Below are 24,631 nucleotides of genomic sequence, written 5' to 3' on the forward strand. Positions count from 1 at the left end.
ACTGCCTACAAACCTGAACACTGAATCAATGCTTCTCCCCACCACTAGGTCTGCATTGCCTGTATCCCCCCAAAGGATGCTGGCAGGATGCAGTTTATTCCGTTCTCTGCCTAGCAGCCATACCTCATGGTGCAGACACCTTGATGTAGACTCTGAAGGCTTCTTTTCTACCCAGACTTCTCAAGCAAGGATTTGAGTAAACCCGCAGGACGATGCTCACAAAATATTTTGCTATTCTCAGAAGTCTGTTGGTAGAAAACATGACCAGCTCCTGGGGAGGAAGGAAGCTGCCTCCCTAGCCAAAGCAGACACCAATGCAGACAAGCCCATGTACAAGGAAGCTTTCCTACACCGACTCTATTGTTAAAGTCCAGAGAGAAAATACCAGAGCTCTGAGCTTTTTCCTGCTCCCCACCTTGGGGCAGACGTTTTTCCCCTACCCTGCCTGGAATTGTAGGTGGACCCTGTTCTGATCTGCAGGGCCTGGCTCCTCTTAGCCTGAGCCACATTGGCTGGTGAGAACGACTCTGCCCTTAGGGTTGTGGTTAGGTGATCTCCCCCATTCCCTGTCGAGTGGAGGGGATGATACAGAAGAGCGGAAGGACAAAGGGCTAATGACAACAGCAGCGGGATCAGAAGAGGGTGGCAGCTTCTCAGACCACGGCCGAGGAGGAGGACGGAGACGCGGAGCCCGCTGCTGAGGAGGACGGTGATGAGGGACTGTTCCAGAACAGCCACCGCCGCTTGGGCTGCCTCCGCAGGTGTAAATAGTCCTCTTTCTCACGCTCCTTCCGCGCACGCTGATAGTGGTCCTCTTCTTTCAGGTACCAGACAGGCGGCCACCGGTGCTTCTCGAAGTACTCCTGGTTTTCTATGGCACAATGCAAGGATGGGATGCTGAGTTAGGAGGGACTCCCAGGCCAGCACGAAGCCCACCTTGCCCCATGGTCTGGTTTAGCTCCAGCTGCAGAAGCTGCTGGGGCTAGTACTGAGACTCACCTGGAGACATAGCCTTCATGTCTCGGGGGAACTTGCGGCACACGTTGTTGTAGTTGGTGCAGATATGGTGGAGACACCAATCAGCCAACTGGTACGCGCAATGGAACTGTGGATACAAAAACACATCCCCATTGGGGCAGGGACTCTGCATAGAGGCCTATGGAACAGCATCTCTGTGCAGTGCCTGCAGATGCTCTGCAGTCATAAGGGGCCCACCCTCATAAGCATCCCTTCCCTTGCCAGAACTAAGCAAGACAATGCTTGATGTAGGCTCCTGGGCCCTATTACCAACCCCACAATTGCCTCCAGCATCCACGCTACTGATGTTCAGGTCCCACGTGCCCTTCCTCTGGCATCTGCTCTTCTCAGCTCTTACTTACCCCTCTGGGTTCCATTTTCCTCCCGTCTGCAGACAAAACAGTCTGCACCAAGAAGCGTGTATAACCAAGTTTAGCAAACCTGGCACTGGCCACAATCAAAGGCCGAATTCCTGGCACTGTGACTCCTTTGTCTGGCAACGAGGAGGCAGGAAGCTAACTTGAGAGTGGGAGTCCTCAGTAGCCTTGAGCTGATCCAAGCCCTGTCCTGGGGTCCCCTCTGATGAACTATGGCCTCAGTCCCTCCATCTCATGGCCAGCTCTCTTTGCAGATGTCCAAACGTTCTCTAGCTGCTTCCTGATGTATAAGATGACAAAGACTCCACCTTGCTGGGAAGCCAAAGGCTGTACAGCATCCCAACCCATCACCTCCCAGAGTCTTACACTCTGCCTATGGGCAGACAGAGCCTGGAGTCAAGACCTTGTCAACTCCTCCCCCTGCCATGCGTGATACCTGTGCCAATTCCAGGAACACAAGGACATCACCATCGATGTCCACCATCATCTGGGTTGCCTCCATCAGTCCGGTCACTGTGTACTGCTCTGTGACACACACATACAGCCAACAATCAGCTGGAGAAACGGTGCTTATGTGCCACAGCAGGGGGAGTGCTGCAGGGAGGGTTCAACCTGGACAGGCCAGGGGTAAGTCCCAACAAACCAGAAAGACCAAGGGAGACATTAAGTTTGTTCCTATTAGGGGGGGAAACAGGGATGAGGTGAGACCTCAGTGAGGCAGGAATGAGAAATGAAAAAGGATGCTGAGCTACCTAAGAGGTGTTTTCAAACTACATTATGTCCCACCATATAATCTGATATATGCTGAGCCCATCCTCAGCACAGATAGCCACTGGTGGAAGACAGCCTGAAACCTCAGGTTTGCTGAAAATGAAAACAGCCTGAAAACTCTGATCTAGAACTGTGGGTTTAAACTTTTTTAGCAAATGGCTTATTAATCTTCCAGCTTACATTAAAACACATATATGGCACCGGGCATGATGGCACACACCTTTAATCCCAGCACTCGGGAGGCAGAGGCAGGCAGACCACTGTGAGTTCGAGGCCAGCCTAGTCTACAAAGTGAGTCCAGGACAGCCAAGGATACACAGAGAAACCCTGTCTTGAAAAACTAAACAAACAAACAAACAAACAAACCACATATATGGAGGAAATAAACTCCCTTGGTCCCGAATCTAATTATAAGTATCAGAATAAACCTATGAGGTATTTCATCTTTAAAAAAATGAGCCAGGTGTGGTGGCCCAGGCCTTTAATCCCAGCACTCAGAGGCGGAGGCAGAGGCAGGCAGATCGCTGTGAGTTCGAGGCCAGCCTGGTCTACAAAAGCAAGTCCAGGACAGCCAGGATTGTTACAGAGAGAAACCCTGTCTCAAAAAAAAAAAAAAAAAAAAAAAAAAAACAACAACAACAACAACAACAACAAAAACTATAGATAGATAGATAGATAGGTTTTTCCAGCTCCTCCAGCTCCTCCCACGGAAAGACATGGATATAGGAAGTACCACAAGACCAGTGAGTATTTCCATTGTCAACTATTAGAAACCTGGACATCCAGCATGTACAGGCCCCTGGATTCATAACACACACACACACACACACACACACACACACACACACACACACACCAGGGTGTTTTGGAGAAATGGCTGATTCTAGGTCTGAAACATAAAGGTACATGGTGGGGCTATGGCATCTTTTCATTCCGGACAGGAAGGAAGCCAAGGACTGCAGAGCTCTTGGTTAAGGGTGTAGTGTTTGAACTTCAGTAAGAGTAAATATGTTGGTTGTGGAGGTGCATGCCTACAATCCTAGCACTCTGGAGGATGACACAGGAGGATCAGGAGTTCAAAGCCAGCTTAATCTGTGTCACAAGTTTAAAGCCAACCTGGGCTTTATAAGACCCTGTCTTTAAAACAACAAACAAAACAAAGGGACTAATACAATTAAACAAAACCAACGCAGTTTGTTCATGGCAACACTTTAAAAATATACACAGAAAAGAAAAGTCACTCTCAAGGGTAGGAGGAAAGGACCAAGTATTACTGTCGCAACTACAGAAACAGTAAGTGGTGGGCGTTTCTCACTTTGTAGAGAAATGGCCGTGTTGCAACAGTATCTTTGGGGGATAGCTAACTAGTTGATAGAGCTAGGCAGTGATGCTCAACGGCTGTTCAAACCACGAAAAAATAAGTAAATCAGGCAATCTTTTCCTCTTGATGAAGAGAAATAACCTAGAAGGCAGTTTTTTTTTTTAATTTTTATTTTTTGCTGTTTTTATTGTTGTTGTTTTAATACACTAAGATCTAGATGCTAAATTGAATAGCCAGTTTACAAAAGCTATGGTGGGGAGAGAATTATATTAACTACACCATGTTCACAACACAGAATTGTTGGTAGAGTGCGTGCCTATCACGCATGAAGCCCCGGGCTCTGTCTCAGCACTGCATAAGCCACGCGTGTTGCTGCAAAACTCTAATCCCCACCATTCATGAGGTAGAGGCAGGAGGATCAGAGTTTGAAGCAAGTCTAGCTGACAGAAGGGTTCCATCTCAGAAAAAAAAAAAAAAATTAGGAATGCAATCAGTAAAAAAATCTAGCTTGTAGAAAACTACAAGACCACAGGACCGGCGCAGGGCTTGTGAGGTGGCTCAGGAGGTAAAGGCATTTGCTGCCAAACCTGAAACACGTGCGTTTGATCCCCCAAAGCCCATAGGGGGAAAGGAAAAAACCAATTCCGGAAAGTTGTCCTTAAACCAGCACACATACAATAAACAAACAAACAAGTAAATAAATATTTAAAAAGACCAGAGTAGCCAGGTGGCAGTGGCGGTGTATAGCTTTAATCTCAGACAGGTGAATCTCAGCCTGGTCAACAGAACAAGTTCTAGGACAGCCAAGGCTACACAGAAAAACCCTGTCTCGAAAAACCAAAGAAAGAAAGAAAGAAAAAAAAAAGACTTTTTGTCAACTTGGCACAAACTAGTGTCAACCTAGGAAAAGGGAACCTGGACCCAGGAACTGCCTTCATCAGACTGGCCTGTGGGGGCATTTTCTTCATTGCTGGTTGATACGGGAGGGCCCAGCCCACTGTGGGCATAACCAACCCTAGGCAGGTGTCCCAGGTTGTGGAAGAAAGCAGGCTGAGTAAGCCATGGAGAGCAAGTCAACAGCATTGCTCCACGGTTTCTGCTTCAGCCTCGGGGCTCTCCTGATGCTAGGCTGTAACTGTGAGGTGATGTGTTCTGGCCTTTTTTTTTTTTTTTAATCACAGTAGCAGACTGCAAACTATGACAGTTTGTTTTTCTTTTCTTTTCTTTTCTTTTTCTTTTTTCTTTTTCTTTTTTTTTTTGTTTTGTTTTGTTTTGTTTTGTTTTTTTGAGACAGGGCTTCTTTGTGTAGCCCTGGCTGTCCTAGAATCGCTTTGTAGCCCAGGCTGGCCTCGAACTCACAGCGATCCACCTGCCTCTGCTTCCCGAGTGCTGGGATTAAAGGCGTGCACCACCACGCCTGGCGACAGTTTGTTTTTCAACAAATAACTTTAGGAAGAATTTCTGTCTGTCTTTCTCTTTCTTTCTTTCTTTCTTTCTTTCTTTCTTTCTTTCTTTCTTTCTTTCTTTCTTTTAATGGACAGGCACTCATTGATTAAATGAAATGCAAAAGATAACATAAAGAGCGAAACCAAGCCAGAATGGTTAAAGGAAGCAGCTTAGATGACAAACGTCTAGACTGCAAGGATGTGAGTCCGTAAGAATTAACGTAAGAGAAGAAGACTGGGCAGCGTGGGTTTCTCTGGGGAGAAAAGAGAGATCTGAGGTAGAAACCAATGGTGTGGCCAGGGGGGGCTCAAGTTCCTGGCTTTCATCAAGCTTAGAAAATAATTTTGCTGTATAATTCATTAAGTGGAACATACATCTCATGTATTCGTGTTGTATTTAAAAACAAACAACTTGGGCCGGAGAGATGACTCAGTGGCTAAGAGCACCACCTGCTCTTCCAGAGGTCCTGAGTTCAATTCCCAGCAACCACATGGTGGCTCACAACCATCTATAATGGGACTTGATAGCCTCTTCTAAAATACATGTGAATAGAACACTCAAATAAATAAATAAATATTAAAAAAATAAAATAAAACAAACAACTGACAACCCCAGAAAGTGCACAGCACCAACCACCCAAGACACAGCAGCTCCCTCAGACCCTCAACTAGGCGAATTGACAGTCACGTCCTGGCGCACAGTTTCTAGCGTGCATGGATCATTTCCAGGGAAAAGTAATTAGATGCTACTTTATGCAAGGCCTTCCACAGGCCAGTGCAGTTTGACATCTTAAACGGCAGCTGTGTGAAAATTACCTATGCTGGGCTTAACCAAGGTGCTTCTGTGATTTGCTTCCAATTGCTGCCCTGATGAAAAGAACTCCCAGAACTCCCTTTATAGGTTTAGTTTTTCCCAGAGGTCATTACTTTAGAGATAAGTCTTTTGAGAATGGAATGACTCCATGCCAGATTTTGAACTGTTATGGCTGTTGGAAAGGTCACGCCATTTTCCATGGGCACCAAAGGGCACTAAAACTGTAATCCTGAGACACACCTCTCCTTACCTACACTGAATTCTCTTTACCCCCTGTGTGTGGGTTTTTGAGACAGGGTCTCTCAGTGTAGTCTTGACTGTCCTGGACTCACTTTGTAGACCAGGCTGGCTTCAAACTCACAGCGATCTGCCTGCCTCCGCCTCCCGAGTGCTGGGATTAAAGGTGTGCGCCACCACCGCCCGGCTCGTAGGCCTGATTCTTAATATTCTGTCCTGACCAATGATATCTACCTTCTTCCTGTGACTGACATGTCCCTTTTAATTCCTCTCTCATCAACGGGATTGCTGTCCCTGTGGTGTCTGTCCTTAATCTAAATTAACTGCCCAGGGTTCCAGCAGCTTGGACACTGGCCCTTGCCTGTGTCAAACCTGACTCAAGTTCTAAGGCTCTTGGCCTTCTCCTGACCTGCCTAGGAAAATCAGTCTTGACCTCAACATTAGCACTAGTGTCTGTGTCAATGGCTACACAAACACCAACTTTAACCTCACTGTCTGCCTGCCTGGGTCTCCATCTTTAGCTCCTCTTCCCACTGTGGGCACCTGGCTGCCTATCTTATGGCTGCATCTCCCAGTTGCCCACATTTCCCCTTTACTTGAGGGCTTCTGGGATTGGCTCATTTTAGAAGCTGAGCTATAGCTTTCTAAGTTAGTTGAGCTATAGCTTTCATAGTATTTTCATTTTCTCTCTCTCTCTCTCTCTCTCTCTCTCTCTCTCTCTCTCTCGTGCGTGTGTGTGTGTGTGTGTGTGTGTGTGTGTGTGTGTGTGTGTGTGTGTTGATACTAGGATCTAAACCCAGGGCTTTGCACAAGTAGGCAAGTGCCATCACTGAGCTATATCCCCACCCCTACTCCCCTTCTTTTTTAAAAAAAATATATATATATATATTTTATTAAGGTATTCATATTATATCTAAATTGTTAGCCCATCCCTTGTATCCTCCCATTCCTCCCTCCCTCCCTCCCATTTTCCCCTTACTCCCCTCCCCTGTGGCTGTGACTGAGGGGGACCTCCTCCCCCTGTATATGCTTATAGGGTATCAAGTGTCTTCTTGGTAGCCTGCTATACTCCCCTTCTTTGAAACAAGGTTTGCTAAACTGCCCAAAATTATTAAACTTATTCTGTAGCTCAGGCAAAAGTTGAACTAGGCTCCTTCTGCCTCTGCCTCCTGTGAGCTCTGATTATAGCCCGTGGCACCAGGCCCAGCTTTCACAATTCTTACAAGGATTGTGTGGGTCAATATTTGCCTTATGTTTCTGGGAGAAGAAAGAAAAGGTGAAGTTAAAGAAGAGGAAGGAGAGAAAGAAGAAAAGAAGAAACAGGAAGCTGGCCGGAAGAGCCATAGAGTAGAAACAGAAATATGGTGTAATTCTTGTGAATTCTTGACCTTGCCTGAGGGAAAGTCAAAGTGTCATCACCTGCTAGAGATCATTTCGTGACAGCACAAGACCTCTGAGATAACTGTATCACTGCAACCCATCTATGTCCTCAGGCAGAACACATCATTAGACTGAACTCTTTTTTTTTTTTTTTTTTTTTTTTTAATGTGCATTGGTGTTTTGCTTTCATGTATATCTGTGTGAGGGTGTCAGATCCCCTGGATCTGGAATACGGACAGTTGTGAGCTGCCACGTGGGAGCAGGGAATTGAATCCTGGTCCCCTGGAAGAGCTGCCAGTGCTCTTAACCACTGAGCCATCTCTCCAGACCCCAGCAGACTAAATTCTAAGAGCACTTTTTCCCCTTGATGTCCCAGCCTGTCCCCAGGAGGAGAGAGGTAACAAAAGATGCATAATCGCTCCCTGGGGTCTCTATGACCTTGTCCCCCCAGGGAAGTCCCTGTTCACTAGCTAGTTACCTGTGAGGGCGACCAAGTGTGGCAGGCAGAGGCGGTTGGCCAAGACGATGAGCTTCATGTCATCCAGGTCTGGGCTGGAGGTGAACATGCCTGTATAGAGGTACTCCAACACAGCTCTCATGCAGCTCTTGCTTGTGTACGGAAACACCACCTAGGGTGGGAAGGAGCAGGCAAGGGGCATGAAGTCTAGGATGGCCTAGAGCCACTCAGACCTGACTTGGTGGGCTGGTGTCCCTGTGCCCACCCCACCACCCCATTTGCCGCCACCCACCCCCCACCCCCCACCAGGGCTGTTCCTGAATCTGCTTAGAAAACCTCTATAACCTTGGCACTGAGCCTCGGGGACTGGACAGCATTAAAGAGTGGGGCTCGCTGGGCGTGGTGGCACACGCCTTTACTCCCAGCACTCGGGGGTGGGGGTGGGCAGAGGCAGGCAGATCGCTGTGAGTTCGAGGCCAGCCTATTCTGCAAAGTGAGTCTAGGATAGCCAAGGCTACACTGAGAAACCCTGTCTTGAAACCACCCCCCCAAAACCAACCAACCAACCAACCAACAAAACAAAACAAACAAAAAAAAAAGAGTGGGGCTCTGGCATCTTCTAAAGGGACCTAGTTTCTTGGCATCTCCCTGAAGCCACTCAGGCAGGGAGGATGCTTGAAGGGGCCATTTGGGTCAGCGACTCTCCCGAGCCCCAGCGCCTGCAGGGAACAGCTGAAGTGGGCTACAGAATGAGCAAGGGGAACCAGCTGGCTGCTCAGTGCTGCTGCTCGGGGCCTCTGGGATCTCTTCACAGCAGCGCAGAAACAAAACCTGCTTTCTCATCAGATGGGAGTCTCTCTGGGCTTGCTGAGAATCGGGTGGAGCTTTAAAATGTGTGTCTATGGTGCTGAGAAATGCCCAGGGCACACAGGCCCCTGGGGCTTCAAAGAATCCTGGCCCCATATTCTGTATGCCCAATTCCTACTCCCACTTCAGAGACCAGTTCAGCTTTAAGCTGTTCTACTTAGCTTTCCCTAAGCACTTGCTTTCCAGAAACCTTAGGGAGCCATATTCTAATTCGCCCAGCCTGATTGCTGATTGCTCTTTGCATGGCCTAAGGGATGAGAATGGGGGAGTGGGGGGGGGCCAGGGGGGGTGGGACTGGGAAGGCCGGGGAGTGGTGCCTGGAAGAAGTCAAAGACCATGTGCCTGCACTCCAAAGACATTACAGACCAGCTGGGAAAACTGCATGGGGATACTTTGAATTTTATATATCTCTGCAAAGTAGATCCCTGCCAACTATAAGATAGAGTGATGGGCAACTGATGGTCCAGGAGACAGAGATGATGGAAAACAGCAAGGGCTGTGTCTGGGCTATGCTGCTTGCCTGGGAGGATAGAAAAGGGCAGAGATGCAGGAGAACATCTCCAAGGGCTTGGTGAAGGATGGACACTGATCAGAGACAAAGGGAACTGTATTCACTATGTGCTTTTATAGTGTGTATTTGATGTTCTGACATTTAGAGCCTGGGGGAGGGGGGTTCTTTCCAGACCAGCCAGCCAGTTCCTAGAGCTAGCAAAGGAGCTGCCTGCAAGTGGACCTCCTCCACCACACTCACACCCCAGTCTACCATTTCCTGCTCCAATCACCCTACAGCCAGTAATCAGACAACCAGTATACCTCCACCTCCACTTCCTGGCAGACTTCTGATCTTCCCTATGTGGCCCCACAGGTTGCATTCCACCACCACCCCTTGGGATCTATATAAACCCATCTTTCTGATGGCATTATCTCTTGGTCTATTGGTTTCTCCATAGCTTAATAATAATAAAATCTATTTTTGTAGACACTGCTGACTTCAGCTCGGAACATGGGCTTTCCTAATGGTTCTATGTGTCTCTTGGAAGCAACAGTATAATTGAGGAATTATGGAACTGTCAATCCCAAGTTCCAGACCTACCCCCCTTTTTTTTCTTGGTTGCATAACTTCTCATGGCATCCCTTTTTTGCATATAACCGAGTTCGGCTTGCTATATGTAAGTCTGGGTAAACTAAATGAGGTATATATGAAAGAACTTTACAAACTATTAAGATACTGTAATTATCTCTCCCGGAATATTGAAAAAAATCCTTGACTATTTGAAGCATTTCATAAATTTGCTTTGGATCCATCACTGTGTGTAGAACATGGCCAGTGCTGAGGAGAGTACCATTAACTGATGCTGTCTCAAATACGAAGACGTAAATGCCTCTCCCATCTTTTCCCATCTCCAGCCTCACCTCCCTGGTAGAACTCTCCACAAATGGCCCCCCAAACATGGCAGCCATCCAGTCACAGCTGGAAATCAGCAGGGGTTTATGGGCACTGATGGTCCCATCATCCAGGATGAAGGTCACATCTGTCCAGGAGGAGAAGAGGCATCATGTAAGGACACAGTGAATATACTGGAAAAATCAGCCCCAAGGCCAGTCCCTGGGTCCTGACTACCCATCTGCCTCTGCAGACAATCAAGCTATTGGCTTGAGCAGCAGGACAGCCATATTTCCATGGCATTGGGAGTTGAAGTCACTTCTGAACACTAAGGGGTTAACCTAGGCCCCTCAGAAAGTTTTCTGGAGAGAATCCCTTCTTCTAAGCATGTCCCATACCTGAAAAGGTGCCCTTTGCCAAACACTCCTTAACCCGGTTGGTCCGGCGTACATGGAAGGCCTTGGTGATCTCCTGATTCATGAAGGCCTCGTTGTTGAGGATGTTGGCCACCATCATGCGTAGATCAAAGACCTCTAGCAGCTCGGCGATGTGGGCGATATGCATGAGGTCCCGCTCATTCTCACCCAGCTCCCCTGTATACAGGTACTTGAGAACAGCCCGGAAGGGCCCTGGCTGAATGGAGTTATCCATCTTCACCACCACCATCAGCCGGGATTTGAAGGTCAGAGGATCCTCGGCCATTTCTTCCTGGATACTCACAAAAGCACGGCTCCAGGAAGAGAGCACACGCCCCCTGCCTGGTAGGTACCCTGTTCCGTTACCCCGTAAGATCCCATCACTGGTTGAAGCCCGTAGGCCAGCAGGACCAGAACCCCCAGCCTCGTCAACGCTCTCACATACGTCAAAGCTGGCTGCCCGAAGTAGGAAGTCCCGCCCATGGTGGTGATGGTGATGATGGTGGTGTTGCTCAGGGTGGCTCCGGTGGTCCTCTGGGCGGGGGGCCCCTGGCCCTGAGGGGCCCCCCAGCTCCCCCTCATTCAGGTCCATGAGGAACAAGTCATAGAATTTGGAGGAGGAAGTGGAGAGGTAGATCTTGTGGGCAAAGATGCGCACGCGCTCCTGCAGCACCAGGATGACATCCGCACAGAGCGGGTCTTCCAGGAGGTGGGCGGGGCACTCCTCGCTGCTGGAGGGGGGGTCGGGCACCACAATGATGGGGGGCGGTGGCTTCGGGGGCAGGAAGGGTGCTTGCAGTAGAGGCCGCTGCACATTGCGCAAATGAGATTTCCAGAACTGCAGATGGCGGCGGGAGATGAGTGCAGCCCGGATGGCATTGTCAAAGACGTCCTTGATACCAAACTGGGCCACCACGCTGGTCTCGTAGTAAGGGATCCCCAGCTCCTTGGCCACTTCCCGACCCTTCTCTGGGGGGAGGATTTCATTGGGCTTAATGGGCCTGGCGCACAAGAGAAGGGGTAAAACAAACAAACTTGTGTTGGTGATGGAGGAAGCCTGGCCATTCTTTCTGAGCAAGCTAAGAGAGTCTGCTCAGCATCTGTCTTTGAACCCCCTCTTCCCTTCAGTCCTTTAGGAAATCTTCATTTTCTATGCTAGCTCCCCAGTCACTGCCCCAGTTCAAAGCAGGGATGGCACCCCCATCTCTGGTAACTTGTATGCAAAGCTTCACACTGGCATTTAATCTACTCACAGACAGACATCCCTTGGTATCTGAAGGGGACCAGTTTCAGGATCCCCCCCTCCCCCAGATGCCAAATCTGTGGAAACTCAAGTCCCTCTTATAAAATGCCACTGTAGTTACATAACCTGTGCATAGCTCCACTCTTCTTTAAATCACTTCTAGATTACTTATAAGTGCTATGTTATAATTGCTATCATGCTTTATTTAGGGAATAATGACCGGCGGGGGGTGGGGGGGGGCGGGGTTATCTGGACATTTGCATTCACGTTGGCTGAATCCACAGCTGTGGAATGCATGGTCCGAAAAGCCAACTATATTAGCACCACAGCATTATAAGGCCCTTTCATATAAATATTTTCATACATGTCTTTTCCTTTCTATCTTTCCTCAACAGAATATAGTACAAGGCTGTTCCCACAGAAGGTATACAATGACATAGAAGGATGAGGGAGTGAGGGAGTGGGTGAGGGAGTATGCCGTTGACTCTGATGTGAAGATGCTCCAAACGGAAGGAGAAATATAAGGGTCAGTGGGTCTCCTCTACGGCTGAGCAGAAACTCATAGAATGCCCTGCCCTCCCCTGTGTCCCCTTCCCTTTCCATGGGCACTAGTACCCCTACCTAGCCAAAGGTCTCCTGGCCCTGTTAACGGCTTCCAGGTCAGCATAGCGCAGGTCCAGCTGGCAGCCCACCAGAATGACAGGAGCTCGGGGGCAGAAATGCTTGATTTCTGGGTACCACATGGTCTTGACATGGTGGAGGGAATTGGGGTTGGCAATGGAGAAACACAGAACCACCACATCGGATCTGGGGGTGGGGAGAGGGGCAGTTAGGAGAGAAAAGTTAGAGGCAGAGAAAGCTGGAAAGAGGAAAACACATCTGTCCATCCCTATCCCCTCCACCACAGCCTACCTCCATCTTATGAACCTGTTCCCACCATCTTCCACACAACATATAATGATAGTGACCATAATTTATGTAGGCATTTTAAAGCACAAAGATTCACTGGGGCGCACGGCTATCTTCTGAGTTAAAAACTATCATTGTGGGGCTGGGGATATGGTGAAGCAGACAAAGGAGGCAGGAGGACTTGACTTCAGAGCCCCAGCACCCACACATTCACATAGAAAGTCAAGCAGGGGCCGGCCGTGGTGGCGCACACCTTTAATCCCAGCACTCAGGAGGCAGAGGCAGGTGGATCGCTGTGAGTTTCGAGGCCAGCCTGGTCTACAAAGTGAGTCCAGGATGGCCAAGGCTACACAGAGAAACCCTGTCTCGAAAAACCAAAAAAAAAAGAAAGAAAGAAAGTCAAGCAGGGCTGGTAGCATTTGGATGCCCAGCACAGAGACAGAGTGTTGGGGGTGGGCGCAGGGTAGAATCCCTGGGGCTCTCTCTCCAGCAAGACCAGCCCAAACTGTATGTGTCAGGTTCAGGAGAAAGCCTTGTCTCAAAAACAAACAAACAAAAAACCTTAGGTGGAGGGCAATTGAAGAAGGCATCTTGATGTTTACCTATGGCCTCCACAGTCTTACACACATGGGTGCAAGACCCTCCTGCCAATTTGCACATGAATATCTATATGCCAATATACTTATCTACACACACACACACACACACACACACACACACACACACACACACACACATTACTATTTGTCAGACATGGTGGTACAAGCAAGCTATTTGGGAAGCCTGTGTCTTAAATTTCTTGACTTGTTTGCCTTTCATTACAAAGGGCTAGAGATATAACTCAGTGGTAGGGCAGAGAGAGAGAGAGAGAGAGAGAGCTAGTAGGTTGCGGTGCTGGGATTCCAAGCTCAGGATGCCTTCAGCCCCAGGGAATACCCACCATCACATCTCCTCCACTCCTCTCACAGTTTCTACTGCATAATTCAGTTCCATAGAAAAGAATGAAAATTCCCCTGCATGACTCCCTGCAAGTACCCAAGGCCTTCCCTACCTACCTTCCATAAGCAAACCGTCGGTCTTTGTGATGGTCTCCAAAGGTGTCCCAGAGGCGCAGGGAGACGCTGACATCATCTACCACGTCTCGGGAGCGTTCCAGCACCTGGGCACAGGAGTTGGGGTGGGAGACAGGGTAATGGTTCTTGGGGCAGATGCCAACTCAATCCTGAGAGGGAAGGCAGGGCTGGTACATATGCGTTGCACAATGTGCTGCCCACGTGAAATCTTTGGAGACTCAATAACAAGTGTAGTCTCCATGCTGAGCAGAAGCAGCAGAGACCATAAAAGAGCACACTTATTGCTGGAGAAGGAAACGTTATTCCTTGGGGCTATAACTGCACAAGACATGGTACCCAGCCAAAGCTAGATTCCCAGGCACCAGCTTCCCCATTCGTGCTGGCTAGTTTTCATGTCAACCGGACACAAGCTCCAGTTATCTGAAAGGAGGGATGCTCAATTGAGAAAAATGCCTCCATAAGATCCAGCTGTAGGGTATTTCCTTAATTAGGGATTGATTGAGGAGGGCCCAGCCTATTGTGGGTGGTGCCGTCCCTGGGCTGGTGGTCCTGGGTTCTATAAGAAAAGCAAGTTGAAGGCTGGAGAGATGGCTCAGAGGTTAAGAGCACTGTCTGTCTGTTCTTCCAAAGGACCTGAGTTCAATTCCCAGGAACCATGTGGTGGCTCACACACCATCTACAATGAGATCTGGTGACCTCCTCTGGCCTGCTGACTCACATGCAGGCAGAATATGTATAAATAATTATTAAATAAATCTTTTTAAAAAAAGAAAGAAAGAAAAGCAAATTGAGTGCACCATGGGGAGCAAGCCAGTAAGCAGCATCCTCCATGGCCTCTGCATCAGCTCCTGCCTCCAGCTTCCAGCCCTGCTTGAGTTCCAGCCCTGCCTTCCTTCAGTGATGGACTATGCTGTGGAAGGGTGGGCCAAATAAACCCTCTCCTCCCTGACTTGCTTTGGTCGTGTGTTTCATCCCAACAATAGAAAGGCTAACCAGAACATCACTGAAAACACAAGTAGTCAAGGATGCCTCCCTGGAGGTAGACTTCCCTCAGATCTCACTCCAAGGGTCCTTTCTGTTTCATCCACCTCTGCCCCACCCCTAGGGGCTCTCAAGAGCTCCAGAGATACCAATCCGCAGTTCAACATCCACAGCATGGGCCCCCAACCAAGAGGCCTTGCAGTCTTACCTCCTGGCATACACGATACTGGTCAATGGCCCACACTGTGGGCACATGGGTGGCAAGCAGCTGGTACTGGGTGAGGGTGGCATTGCAGGCCCGGGCACAGATGAGCCTGGTCTTGCCCACGGCGTTGTCCCCCACCACCACGCACTTGATGGTCTCTACGTTTGGCCTTTCATAATCCATGTCAGAATCCATTAATTGGGACCTGAGGGGCAGGAAAGGAGCTATCAGGACAGTTTGGCAAAAGTTCCACCCCTGAGGACCAGGGTCAGTGCAAGCAGCCTTCCTCAGCCGGGTCTGTCTCCTTGTCAAGCATTGGCACTGACATGAAGAGAGAGGGGTGGGCAACTTTCAGGGAAGTAGCTATGTAGGGGTTGTAAGAGACAGTTGCTCATGCAGGCTTAGTGGTACAATGCTAACAGAGGGATTGCTTGTCTCCCTCTGGTCCCTTACCATCCTGCAGCTGTGCTTCTGAATGGAGGCAGTCAGTCTGTGAGAGATACCAAAGCAGGACCTGCCTTGGGCCTGGTTCTATCCCCACTCCCTCAGAGAGAGGGAATCGACCTAGTAGCCCACTCATCTTCTGCTCTCTTCCTCTTCCCTGGGCTGTAGCAGCAGCAGCAGCACAAACAGCTGAGAGAAGCAGACTTGGGGCCAGGTTCCCACCCCTTCCCAGAATGCTCCAGGGCAAAGTCACTTTAAAATTTAATGGGCTGGGCAACAGCTCTTCCCAGCCTCCCCCATTTTCCCCTGGCCCTCTCATATGGTAAATTTCCAAGACCCAGCCTGTTCACTTCCATCCTCCTACCCTACTCTCTCTTATTGGCTAGGAGAGGTTTTTCTGGCAGCTTCTTTGAGTAGGGAGCCTTCTATATGTACCTGCTGAATCCACAAGCCTCCCCTCCTCAACTCTGGCTCTGTCATGTTGTCAGTGTGTTTGCTCAGCTGCAGGCCTACTTTAAGATAGGGATGGAAGGAGTCATAGCCCGGAACCATCCACTCTATGGTCCATGGACCTTCCCATACCCTAAATGGGCTACCCACAGCATCCCACATCTGGCTCCTAAGAGTAAGATCTACCTCCTTTGAATCTCCTATAGAGGAAGCAGCTTAGATCAGAAGACCCTCATTCCTCTGGCACTCTGAGGAGAAGCTAGACACATTGTCTATGTGGGGAACTGGCTGCTGGAAGAAGTTGAGGGTCAAGCTTAGAGTAAATTTCTGCCTCGGTTTCCTTTGGTGATAGGCAGCAAAGCAGCTTGTCCATTCAGAGAGTAATTGATCAGATGAACAGATAGAAGGCCCTTCTGTAGTTAACTTGTCACGTCAGTGGTTAAAAGGCTGAGGCCCTCAGCTTGAGGAGACTGTGAAGACAGTTCCCTCCCCAAAATCCCCATTGGCATCTGCCGTCCTAGAAGGGTTAAGGAGGATGAGAAGTAGGCAGATGCACTTAGGGTTATCAGTTTGTGCCTGCTCGTTCCCTGTGTGCTGCGAGTCATTTCTGGAGTAAGCCTTCCCAGGGACAGGGAGGCAGAGCGCACAGGAGTCCTGGAGTCTGCCCAGGCGCTTTATTGCTGAGCCATCAAGACAAGAGCCAAGCTACCACCACCACCACCACCAGCAGCAGCAGCAGCAGCAGAGCGCAGTCCCTGGCAGGCTGTAACTAGATGCTAACGTGCAGAAACCCAGAACTGAAATACTCAAGTAACATGGCAACTGGGATTTGCGCAAGTGGATGCGGCTCAGCAACCTAAGCAAAAAGAGCAGCAAGGACTTTTCAATGAGACAGGTTCATCCTCCTCTGGACCTTTCTGCTATTGGGGGGGGGGGGAGGTCTCCACCAAGCCCTGACCCAGTCCTATATAGCAACGATTTGCATCATTCCTGCGCACTTCTGGTCCTGTCCACCAGGCAACTGTCACAGCCATCACTTTTCTGCTTCCTCTCATTTCTCCTGAATTGGGAACACAAAGAATCCTCCTTGACAGCTCCTAGTCCCAGCATCTGAGGGATGTGTGGGTACCGGGAACAGCCACGTGGGCGTGGCTTCTGCTGTATGGGGTAGATAAAAACAATAATAACCAGGCCAGAATCTCACCTGTGAAGACAGAAACCCACAGGCCAACAGAGCTTCCTCCCGTGGTTTAGACTCACTACCATATAGGTCTGGAAGCGAATGGAAGGAGGGGCCTGGGCTAGATTCTTAAATCCAGGGCCACGTCCAAGTTCAGCGGCTTTATGACCGAACACTCACACACATCTTGTGATTTCGTTTCCAGAGTTCAGTAGGGGACAGAGAGCCAACAAGTAGGAGAATAGTACACACTGGCCATTGAGTTTGGGAAGCCGACTGCCTAAATTGCTATCTAACCTGAACTCCCAGGCCCATCTCTTCTCTGGCTGCCCCTTCAGACTTCTCTTACACTCCCACCAACTGGCTCTTCCTTTTGGTCATCGCCATCCCTGCTGCAACCGCAAGCGTCATTGTCCTATCTAGAAAGAGGCAAACCACTTCACTTTTTTTTTTTTTTTTTTTTTTTTTTTGTGGACATCAATCTCTAGCTCCAGAAAATGGGTATGAGGGTGTTGGGAGAAATGTCTTGAGTTTTGGTAAATTCATGCCAAGAGAGCCTGGGTGAAAGGAGGCATTTGTCTTCTTATGTAATATAGTATTATATAATGCTAGATTGCATATCCATATGTGTAATTATATCTCTCTTTAAGATACAGGCTGGCCCAATTAAGCCGAGAGAACTTTTTGTCTAATCAGGCCTGTCTTGAATTGAGGATCCTGTCCCGGAGACAGCATGCCAATGTTAATATAAATTCTGCTCTAGAATAGCACTGCTTTTCTGGACTGCTGGTGGTGCATGACGATACAAACCACGCTGGGAGCTTCCCCACTGCCCCTTTCCCTCTGGCACGCTCTTCTTCAGTGACTCAAGACTTTTCTTCACAATTGTCCCAGCCCCACTTCTTTAGAGCCTCCTGACTACCTTCTACCTATCCACCTTACCCTGGGTATCACAACCTCCAATTCACCCCACTCCCTTGACAATCCCAAAGTCACTGATATTTCTTCCGCCAGCTCTTGTCCCCAGATCACCACCCCCCTCTAACAAACGGCTTCCTGCACATTAGCTTTCCCAGTTCTATGTGCTCTGTCCAGGACAGATCCAAAGGTGCGCTCAGATTACCCACAAACCTCAAGGGCTCCCATTCCCACCCCCGCACCCCTACACACACTCTTTGCAGAGCTCAAAAGCCCCCCTTTCCCTCCCACAGCTGATAGGAGGCTTGTTCATCTGTGGCTGCCCTAGTCTGGTTGTCAAGGAAACGACAATCTCCCTGGGAGCCTGGCTTGTCTCCTAGCAACCAATATCCCACATCCTGCATCTTACAAAAAACGTGAAAGGGAGGAAAATCGAGAAAATGAAAGTAAAAATCAAGGCTGATGGATAGAAAGAGAGAATCGGGAGGAGAAGAGGTAAGGACGAGTGGATTTGGACTTAAAGGAGCTCCCAGTGGGGAAGCTGACATTGTTATACAGGCGAAGGTGGAGGGGTGGATCCTCCCCCACGCAGAAAACGTAAAGCAAGGCCCAAAGGGATCTTGAATGATCACGTTAACAGGAACAGAAGCCTAAATACAGGCTAAACCTTTGCAATCCTAGGATACCCGAACATTAGCATAGAAAGCTCAACATTTCCACCAGTAGTTTGCCAAAACTCAGCTGGACAGACCACAGTGGAGTTGACTTCAAAGAAACAGCTCCACAACCGTCCCCAAACACCTCAATTGCACTGGCTTTTAACAAATGAAAGAATGAAGGTACACCTCTACCACTATGAATTTCTTATTCATCCACCCCCCTCAACACGCCGCTCTGCACACACAATTTTAAAAAATGAAATAAATAGGGAAGGGGGAGGGGCACGGCACACCAATACAAGGCGTGTACTTTCCCCTTTTTAAAAACAACCTTTTTAAAAACACCCAAGAAAGGTTAGTTTCTCTCCTCTCTGAACCAAGCAGTCTCAGCAAGTGCCCAAGGAAAGAGTGGAGCCCCGGGAAAGGCAGGAGGGGCGCAGGCAGGAGAGGGGAGGGCGCTGAAGACTGAGCCAAGGCAAGGCGGCGCTTTTGCAGAGGCTGCTTGCAACCCGGCCATAACTGAAATCAATCAAGTACTTACACCACTACATGTGACGGGGTAATTTCTAGTGTAGGGAACACATCTCTTTCTGCTAAGCACGCTCATTTTAGAGAGATGTCTGGGGTCACTCCGTGCGTTGAAGTTGAGGCGCCGCCGACGCCGCTGCTCTGTGCTGGGGATCCAGCCTCCTGGGGTCCTGGTTCGGGTGCGATCAGAAACTCTGGCACAGGAGCCCAGGCCGGACGGCGGCGCGAGAGCAGCCTAGGGCGCTGCACTGCAGCCACTGCTTCTTCCGAATCAGCATCTCCGCGCGCCCGGGGCGCCCAATGTCATGGAGGCTCGCGGCGCGCCGCCGCTCCGACCTCCGGCCGCTGGGCCGCGCCGCCGCCGGGCTGCGCTGCGGAGGTTGCGGGCGGCGCGCTGGAGAGCGAGGCGCCGGGCGAGGCCGCCGCACGCGCGCAGCCTTAAGACGCGGAGCGCCGCAGTCCCGGGGACCGCTCACGACCTCCTTTTTTCATTCACAAAAAAAGCAAAGTTGGGCGGGGGGGGGGGGGAGGTTAGGGGGGGGTAGAGAAAAAAAAAAGAAAGAAAAAAAAATTGCACCCAGGAACGGTTGCTGTGACAGGGACCGCCCACAGAGGCGCGCAGTTGGTGGAAAGGGAAGCAAAGGGGATTGGACACCCGGAGGCCACGCCCGAGACACGCCCCCTCCCCTCCCCCCCTTCCAGGCATGCTCTCCAGCTTCTTGCGCCTCCCTTTTCGCCTCGGAGTCACCGAAGGCCGGCAGCTGACCTCGCCGGCCTCAAAACCTTACTGAACTATCACGATGGTTTTCCCATGCGGCTAAGAAGAAACTCACCCTGGTGCTCCCTGAGAATGCAAGTTAGAGAGCCACTTGCAGGAAGATTTTCCCGTTTCTTTCTGAATTTAGCTAAGCCTCTACCAGTGGCATAGAACTGGTGCTTCCGTCCAAGTCTGCTGTCTCCTTGGGAGTTGTTTTTGTTTTTGTTTTTGTTTTCTCTAGTGTTCGAGGGTTTTTCTTCCCGCATCATCCCTGCAGCTCTGACTTTCGGAGCTCTTAGTAAATATCCTGTATGGATAGCTGTACCTCCATACTGTCTGCCACCTAGACTTTCTTCAGAAGTCCCCATCCCAACCTGGCTGTCACAGAGACCCCACTAGTATCTTAACTTTGCAAAAAATGCCAGGAAATATTAGCCAGAGATACACTACCTAAGTCCTCTCTGGGTGCTCTTTTGTAACTTACAGTAATTCAAGCCAAATATGGTAGCTGTAATCCCAGCATTTGGGAGTGTGGGGCAGGAGGATGGTAATGCATGCATGGCTAGCCTGGGCTACAGGGCAAAACTTCTCCAAATACTGAAATAAAAATGGGTTGATTCTAATGCTGTCCTCTCTGCTCATGAGAAGGAGGCTCCCATGCTCAAGGCTGGTTTTGTTAAGATGGACTGGACTGCTGGGAATTATAAATCTTGTCAGTTATCTCTGGGCAGTTTTTAAAGCCCAGACTGGCGAGCCTCACACTTCAGCCTCCTCTTTCACGTGTCTAAACTATTCCTTGCGAATATAGCTCCATTATAACATCAGCTTATGGAAAATATGATGTGAAAGACATATTTACTGTCCCTCCCCCAAAGTCAAGTAAAAATTGAATTCTGGCCAGGTTCAAATTACACATCTATAGTTCCAGCATTCAGGGCGTTGAGGCAGGAGAGTGGAAAGTCTGAGGCAGATATGGGTTACGTAGGGAGAACCTGCCATGAACAAATAAATACTTGGGCTTGTATTGTCTGAAACACACTTCTTGTCTGTGAGTGCATATGGTTGAAAGTTGCCCACCAGGGCGCTTGTGGTAAGTGCGCAATCAGGCTCACTTAATCATGGCACAGTAGGTAGATACTTTACTCTCCTCCCCACCCCCATCCCACCTCCAACACCTACTCAGAGCTGGAGCGGCTGACAGTGCCTGGAGTGCATCTTCATATTTCATGTTCAGACTCAGCCTTCATAAAACAAGTGCTACTTCAAATCCATGTATAAGAAAAAAAAAAAAAAAAAAAAGCTAGACTTGGCTCAGGCACAACCTTCCCCCTGATTTAGCCCCAGGAGAGTCTCACTTCAGTGTTTATGTTCCTAAGAGTGATTGGGCTAAAGGAAAACACAGTATATAGCCAGGACCCCTCCCACCCATACCCTAGTCTCCCACCCCAAGCCCTTTCTTCCCAGTGCCTGCAGCTTTACAGTCTCCTCTGTACTATCACCTCATTACTTAGATGGCCATCTGCATTGCCCTTCTAGGCAGCCTAGGCACACCCCTGCTGTGGCCTCCCACCCTTGCACTGGAAGCAGTGTCTCACTGCAGTTGTAGAGAGTCCTGCAATGCAAAGATAGATTTTATTTTATCCCCAGACTCCCAACATCCCTTCCCTCACCACGCCTGTCTGTGCCTTAAAATCCCTTTGAACCTATTCTCTGATGTCACTTCCTCCTTCCCACCCCACAAACAAGCCTGGCCATTATCAAGCAGATGTTTTCCTGTGGGCAGATGCCTTCTTATATGCTAGAGGTTAAGCTGGAGAGAGACGCCTCCACTCTGGTTCTCAGGAAAGCGTACACCTCAAGATCCAGGCTAGTCCCAGCACTGCCCACTGTCCATGGCTCCCTCTACATCTCCCAAGGTCAGCCCAGCCTGTGTAGACCCCTCTGTCCGTCCCTCCTCTAAGCTGTGTGTTCTACATGCTTAACAAACAGTTCAGGCTTCCAGACTGCTAAGCGTGTGCTCATAGTCTCCCTTTAGAGTCATCACCCAAGCCCCCCACCCTACTGTGACGGCTGCCACCACCGCCACTGCCACCACCACCCACCACCCACCACCCAAACCAGACCTTGTGATACGAGCAGTGTGCCTAGTGGAGCAGGTGACATGCATGCTCAGAACTGAAAGCAAAGCTCAGAAGTAAATCTTAAGCAGAGGCTCAGGTATTTTGAGAATGCAAAGCCTAGGTAAGGAGAGGGAGCCCAGCCAGGATAACCAAGTTGTTTTCAGTTCTCTGACCAGAGTGTGGCTACCACCAGGTCCCCATGAGGACATGTGGCCTTTGCAGGAGCAGTCCTCTGGGCATAAAGATGCTTCCCACCCCAACCCTCCATAATGGGAAATACTTAACCATTCTTTAAAGCAGCCTGGGTGTCACATCCTCCAGGAAGTCTTCTATCAACACCATCTGTCAACCTTGAGTTCCCTGACCTTCTCCTGGGCTCCCCTAGTAACTCAAGACACACTGCTAGTCACAGTGCTCTGTCTCTCTGCCCTTCCAGTACTGAGAACTCCTTTGGAATGGACATGCATATCCAAAGGGACATTTACCTAAATTGTCACACTAGTCTAGTGCTTCAACAAGCACGCAGCGGATACTCAATAAAAATTTGATGGACAAATCAAAGTTTGAGGAGAGGCAGCAGAGTCGGGCAGAAGACAATGCCACAAAGTGGCCACTCACATGTTGTCCTGAAAGGTCTGCCATGGGCTGTTCCAGCGTTGGCTTTGTCTTCCCATGGTACTGGGTTCCCTCCAGGCTCCTGATGGAGATGGCAGGCAGGAAGGAGGTTAGATGGGAGGAGACAAAGAAGTGAAAGGGACTGAGTTACCCAAAAGTCAGTTGGCTCAAATGGAAGGCTCTACCCTTGGCAAGGACATGGCCGCTGGGCACATCAGCTCAGAGGTCTGATACTCTATCCTGGGAGCTACAGAAACCAGCTCTGAGGCAGAGAGTGGACAATGGTAGAACTGTGTGCTATGGTACAAAACTATTTTATCTGGGTTTTTTTTCTTACAGACAAGGCTCTGTCAGTCCACATGACCTTCAGGGTTCACTAGCATCTGCTGTGCTAAGCATGGAAGGCCTAGATGTGACCAGTCGTCCTTTGCACAGGAGCAGCTCCTGAGCAAATTAAGACTTAGAAAAACTTGAGCTGAAGACCACCAAGTCTGGGAATAGACAGAGAAAGCTTTGGAAAGGATGAAAGCAACACACAATGAAGGAAACAGAATCTAATTCTGCATATCCACCTACGTACAGCCATTTGGTCATCATCTTAAGTCTTACCCATCCAAAAAAAAAAAAAAAAAATCCTAGAATTTCTAGAGCATTCAGAAATGGTAAAGAAAGGCTTGGAAAAGCCAGCTACATACCTTCTGGAAAGCAGTTGAGACTGTGTTGACAAAGGTGGACAAGTTTACTTGGCGACAAGAGATCCCCAGGGACAAGGTAGAGTGAGAAGACAAGAGCAGCCCCCAAAGCAAAAAGAAACCAAAGTGGAGGGAGATGGCTCAACAGTTAAAAGCACCTGCCGCTCCTCCTGAGAACCCGGGTTCGGTTCCCTGCGCCCCTAATGGGTGGCTTATAATTGTATGTAACACCAGCTCCAGGGGATCTGACACACTCATCTGGCCTCTGAGGGTGGGCGCACACACACACACACACACACACACACACACACACACACACACACACACACACACACACACACATAGTATACATCCTACACAAAGACATGCACATACACATAAATAAAAGTCTTAAAAAGAAAAAATGTGGGCACGGTGGCACACACCTGTAATTCCAGCACTCGGGGAGGCAGAGGCAGCTGGATCTCTGTGAGTTCAAGGCCAGCCTAGTCTACAAAGCAAGTCCAGGACAGCCAAGGCTACACAGAGAAACTCTGTCTCAAAAAGCAAAGGAAGAAAGAAAAAGAAAGAAAGAATCTGCAACCATCACCCTCATTGTTTATGACCCTCAAAACAGCAATGTGACTTGGGCACAGGCTGTAATCTCTCTGGCCTTCCACTGGGCACAACAGTACAAACCACACTGAAGACAGCAGATGGCTACCTGACCTCACTGCCCCTTCCAGCACTGAAGTCCCTCAAATTCTTCCCAACTTCCCAGCCGTCTGGGCCCCATGTGCAGAGCAGACCTCACAGGGCCGCTTCGTGAGGCTAGGGTGAAACTCTGAGAGTCTAACTCTCTAGAGCAAGAGCATCTCTAGGGGATCACCTGACAAAACAAGGGGGAGATAGCACAAGGAACATGCGTGAGAGTTCTTAGTGGAATGTTCAAGGCTGGCCCAAGCCTTTGAGACAGGCCCACAACCACACCTTGGCAAGAAGAGTCCATTAGCAATCTGCTGTGGCCCCTCTGACAGAACCTTCATTTACTCCCTCCAGGTCTCCTACCCACAGCTGGTCCAGGTCCTCATTAAATATCATCTATGGCTCTGAGATGACTCTTCATTACGGCGGGAAATTTGGGCTCTTGACAGTTTATGTCTTTCGAAAGCTGTAAGAACACCACCCATGCTGGACCCTAATGCATGCCAAAGCAGAGTACACAGCCATCACGTAGCTCCAACCCAAGCCTCCTGAGAAGGTGGCTTTCTTGGGACATTTCTGAAGCAACCATGAAGCAGTCAGGGCTACACCAGAATGAAGCTAAGTGGCTCTACTTCTGTCCAAGAAGATAGAAGAAGGGATAAAAAAAAAATGTACCCCATAGCCAGT

The 24,631-nt window shown here is 49.3% G+C and overlaps 1 protein-coding gene across 1 annotated transcript; it reads right to left on the reverse strand.

Annotated features, from left to right (window-relative positions):
* Positions 1-201: 201 nt before the first annotated feature.
* Rhobtb2 (Rho related BTB domain containing 2) lies at positions 202-19,392 on the reverse strand. The gene is made up of 10 exons (XM_051160778.1): positions 19,090-19,392; positions 14,901-15,102; positions 13,694-13,797; positions 12,351-12,536; positions 10,469-11,487; positions 10,100-10,218; positions 7,841-7,991; positions 1,831-1,919; positions 1,000-1,105; positions 202-871 (listed from the first exon to the last, which is right to left on the reverse strand). Exons 2-10 carry the CDS (start codon positions 15,090-15,092, stop codon positions 654-656), a joined length of 2,184 nt encoding a protein of 727 aa, XP_051016735.1. The 5' UTR covers positions 15,093-15,102; positions 19,090-19,392; the 3' UTR covers positions 202-653.
* Positions 19,393-24,631: the final 5,239 nt, after the last annotated feature.

This window comes from Acomys russatus, chromosome 18 (assembly GCF_903995435.1).
Source record: "Acomys russatus chromosome 18, mAcoRus1.1, whole genome shotgun sequence".
Classification (NCBI taxonomy): domain Eukaryota; kingdom Metazoa; phylum Chordata; class Mammalia; order Rodentia; family Muridae; genus Acomys; species Acomys russatus.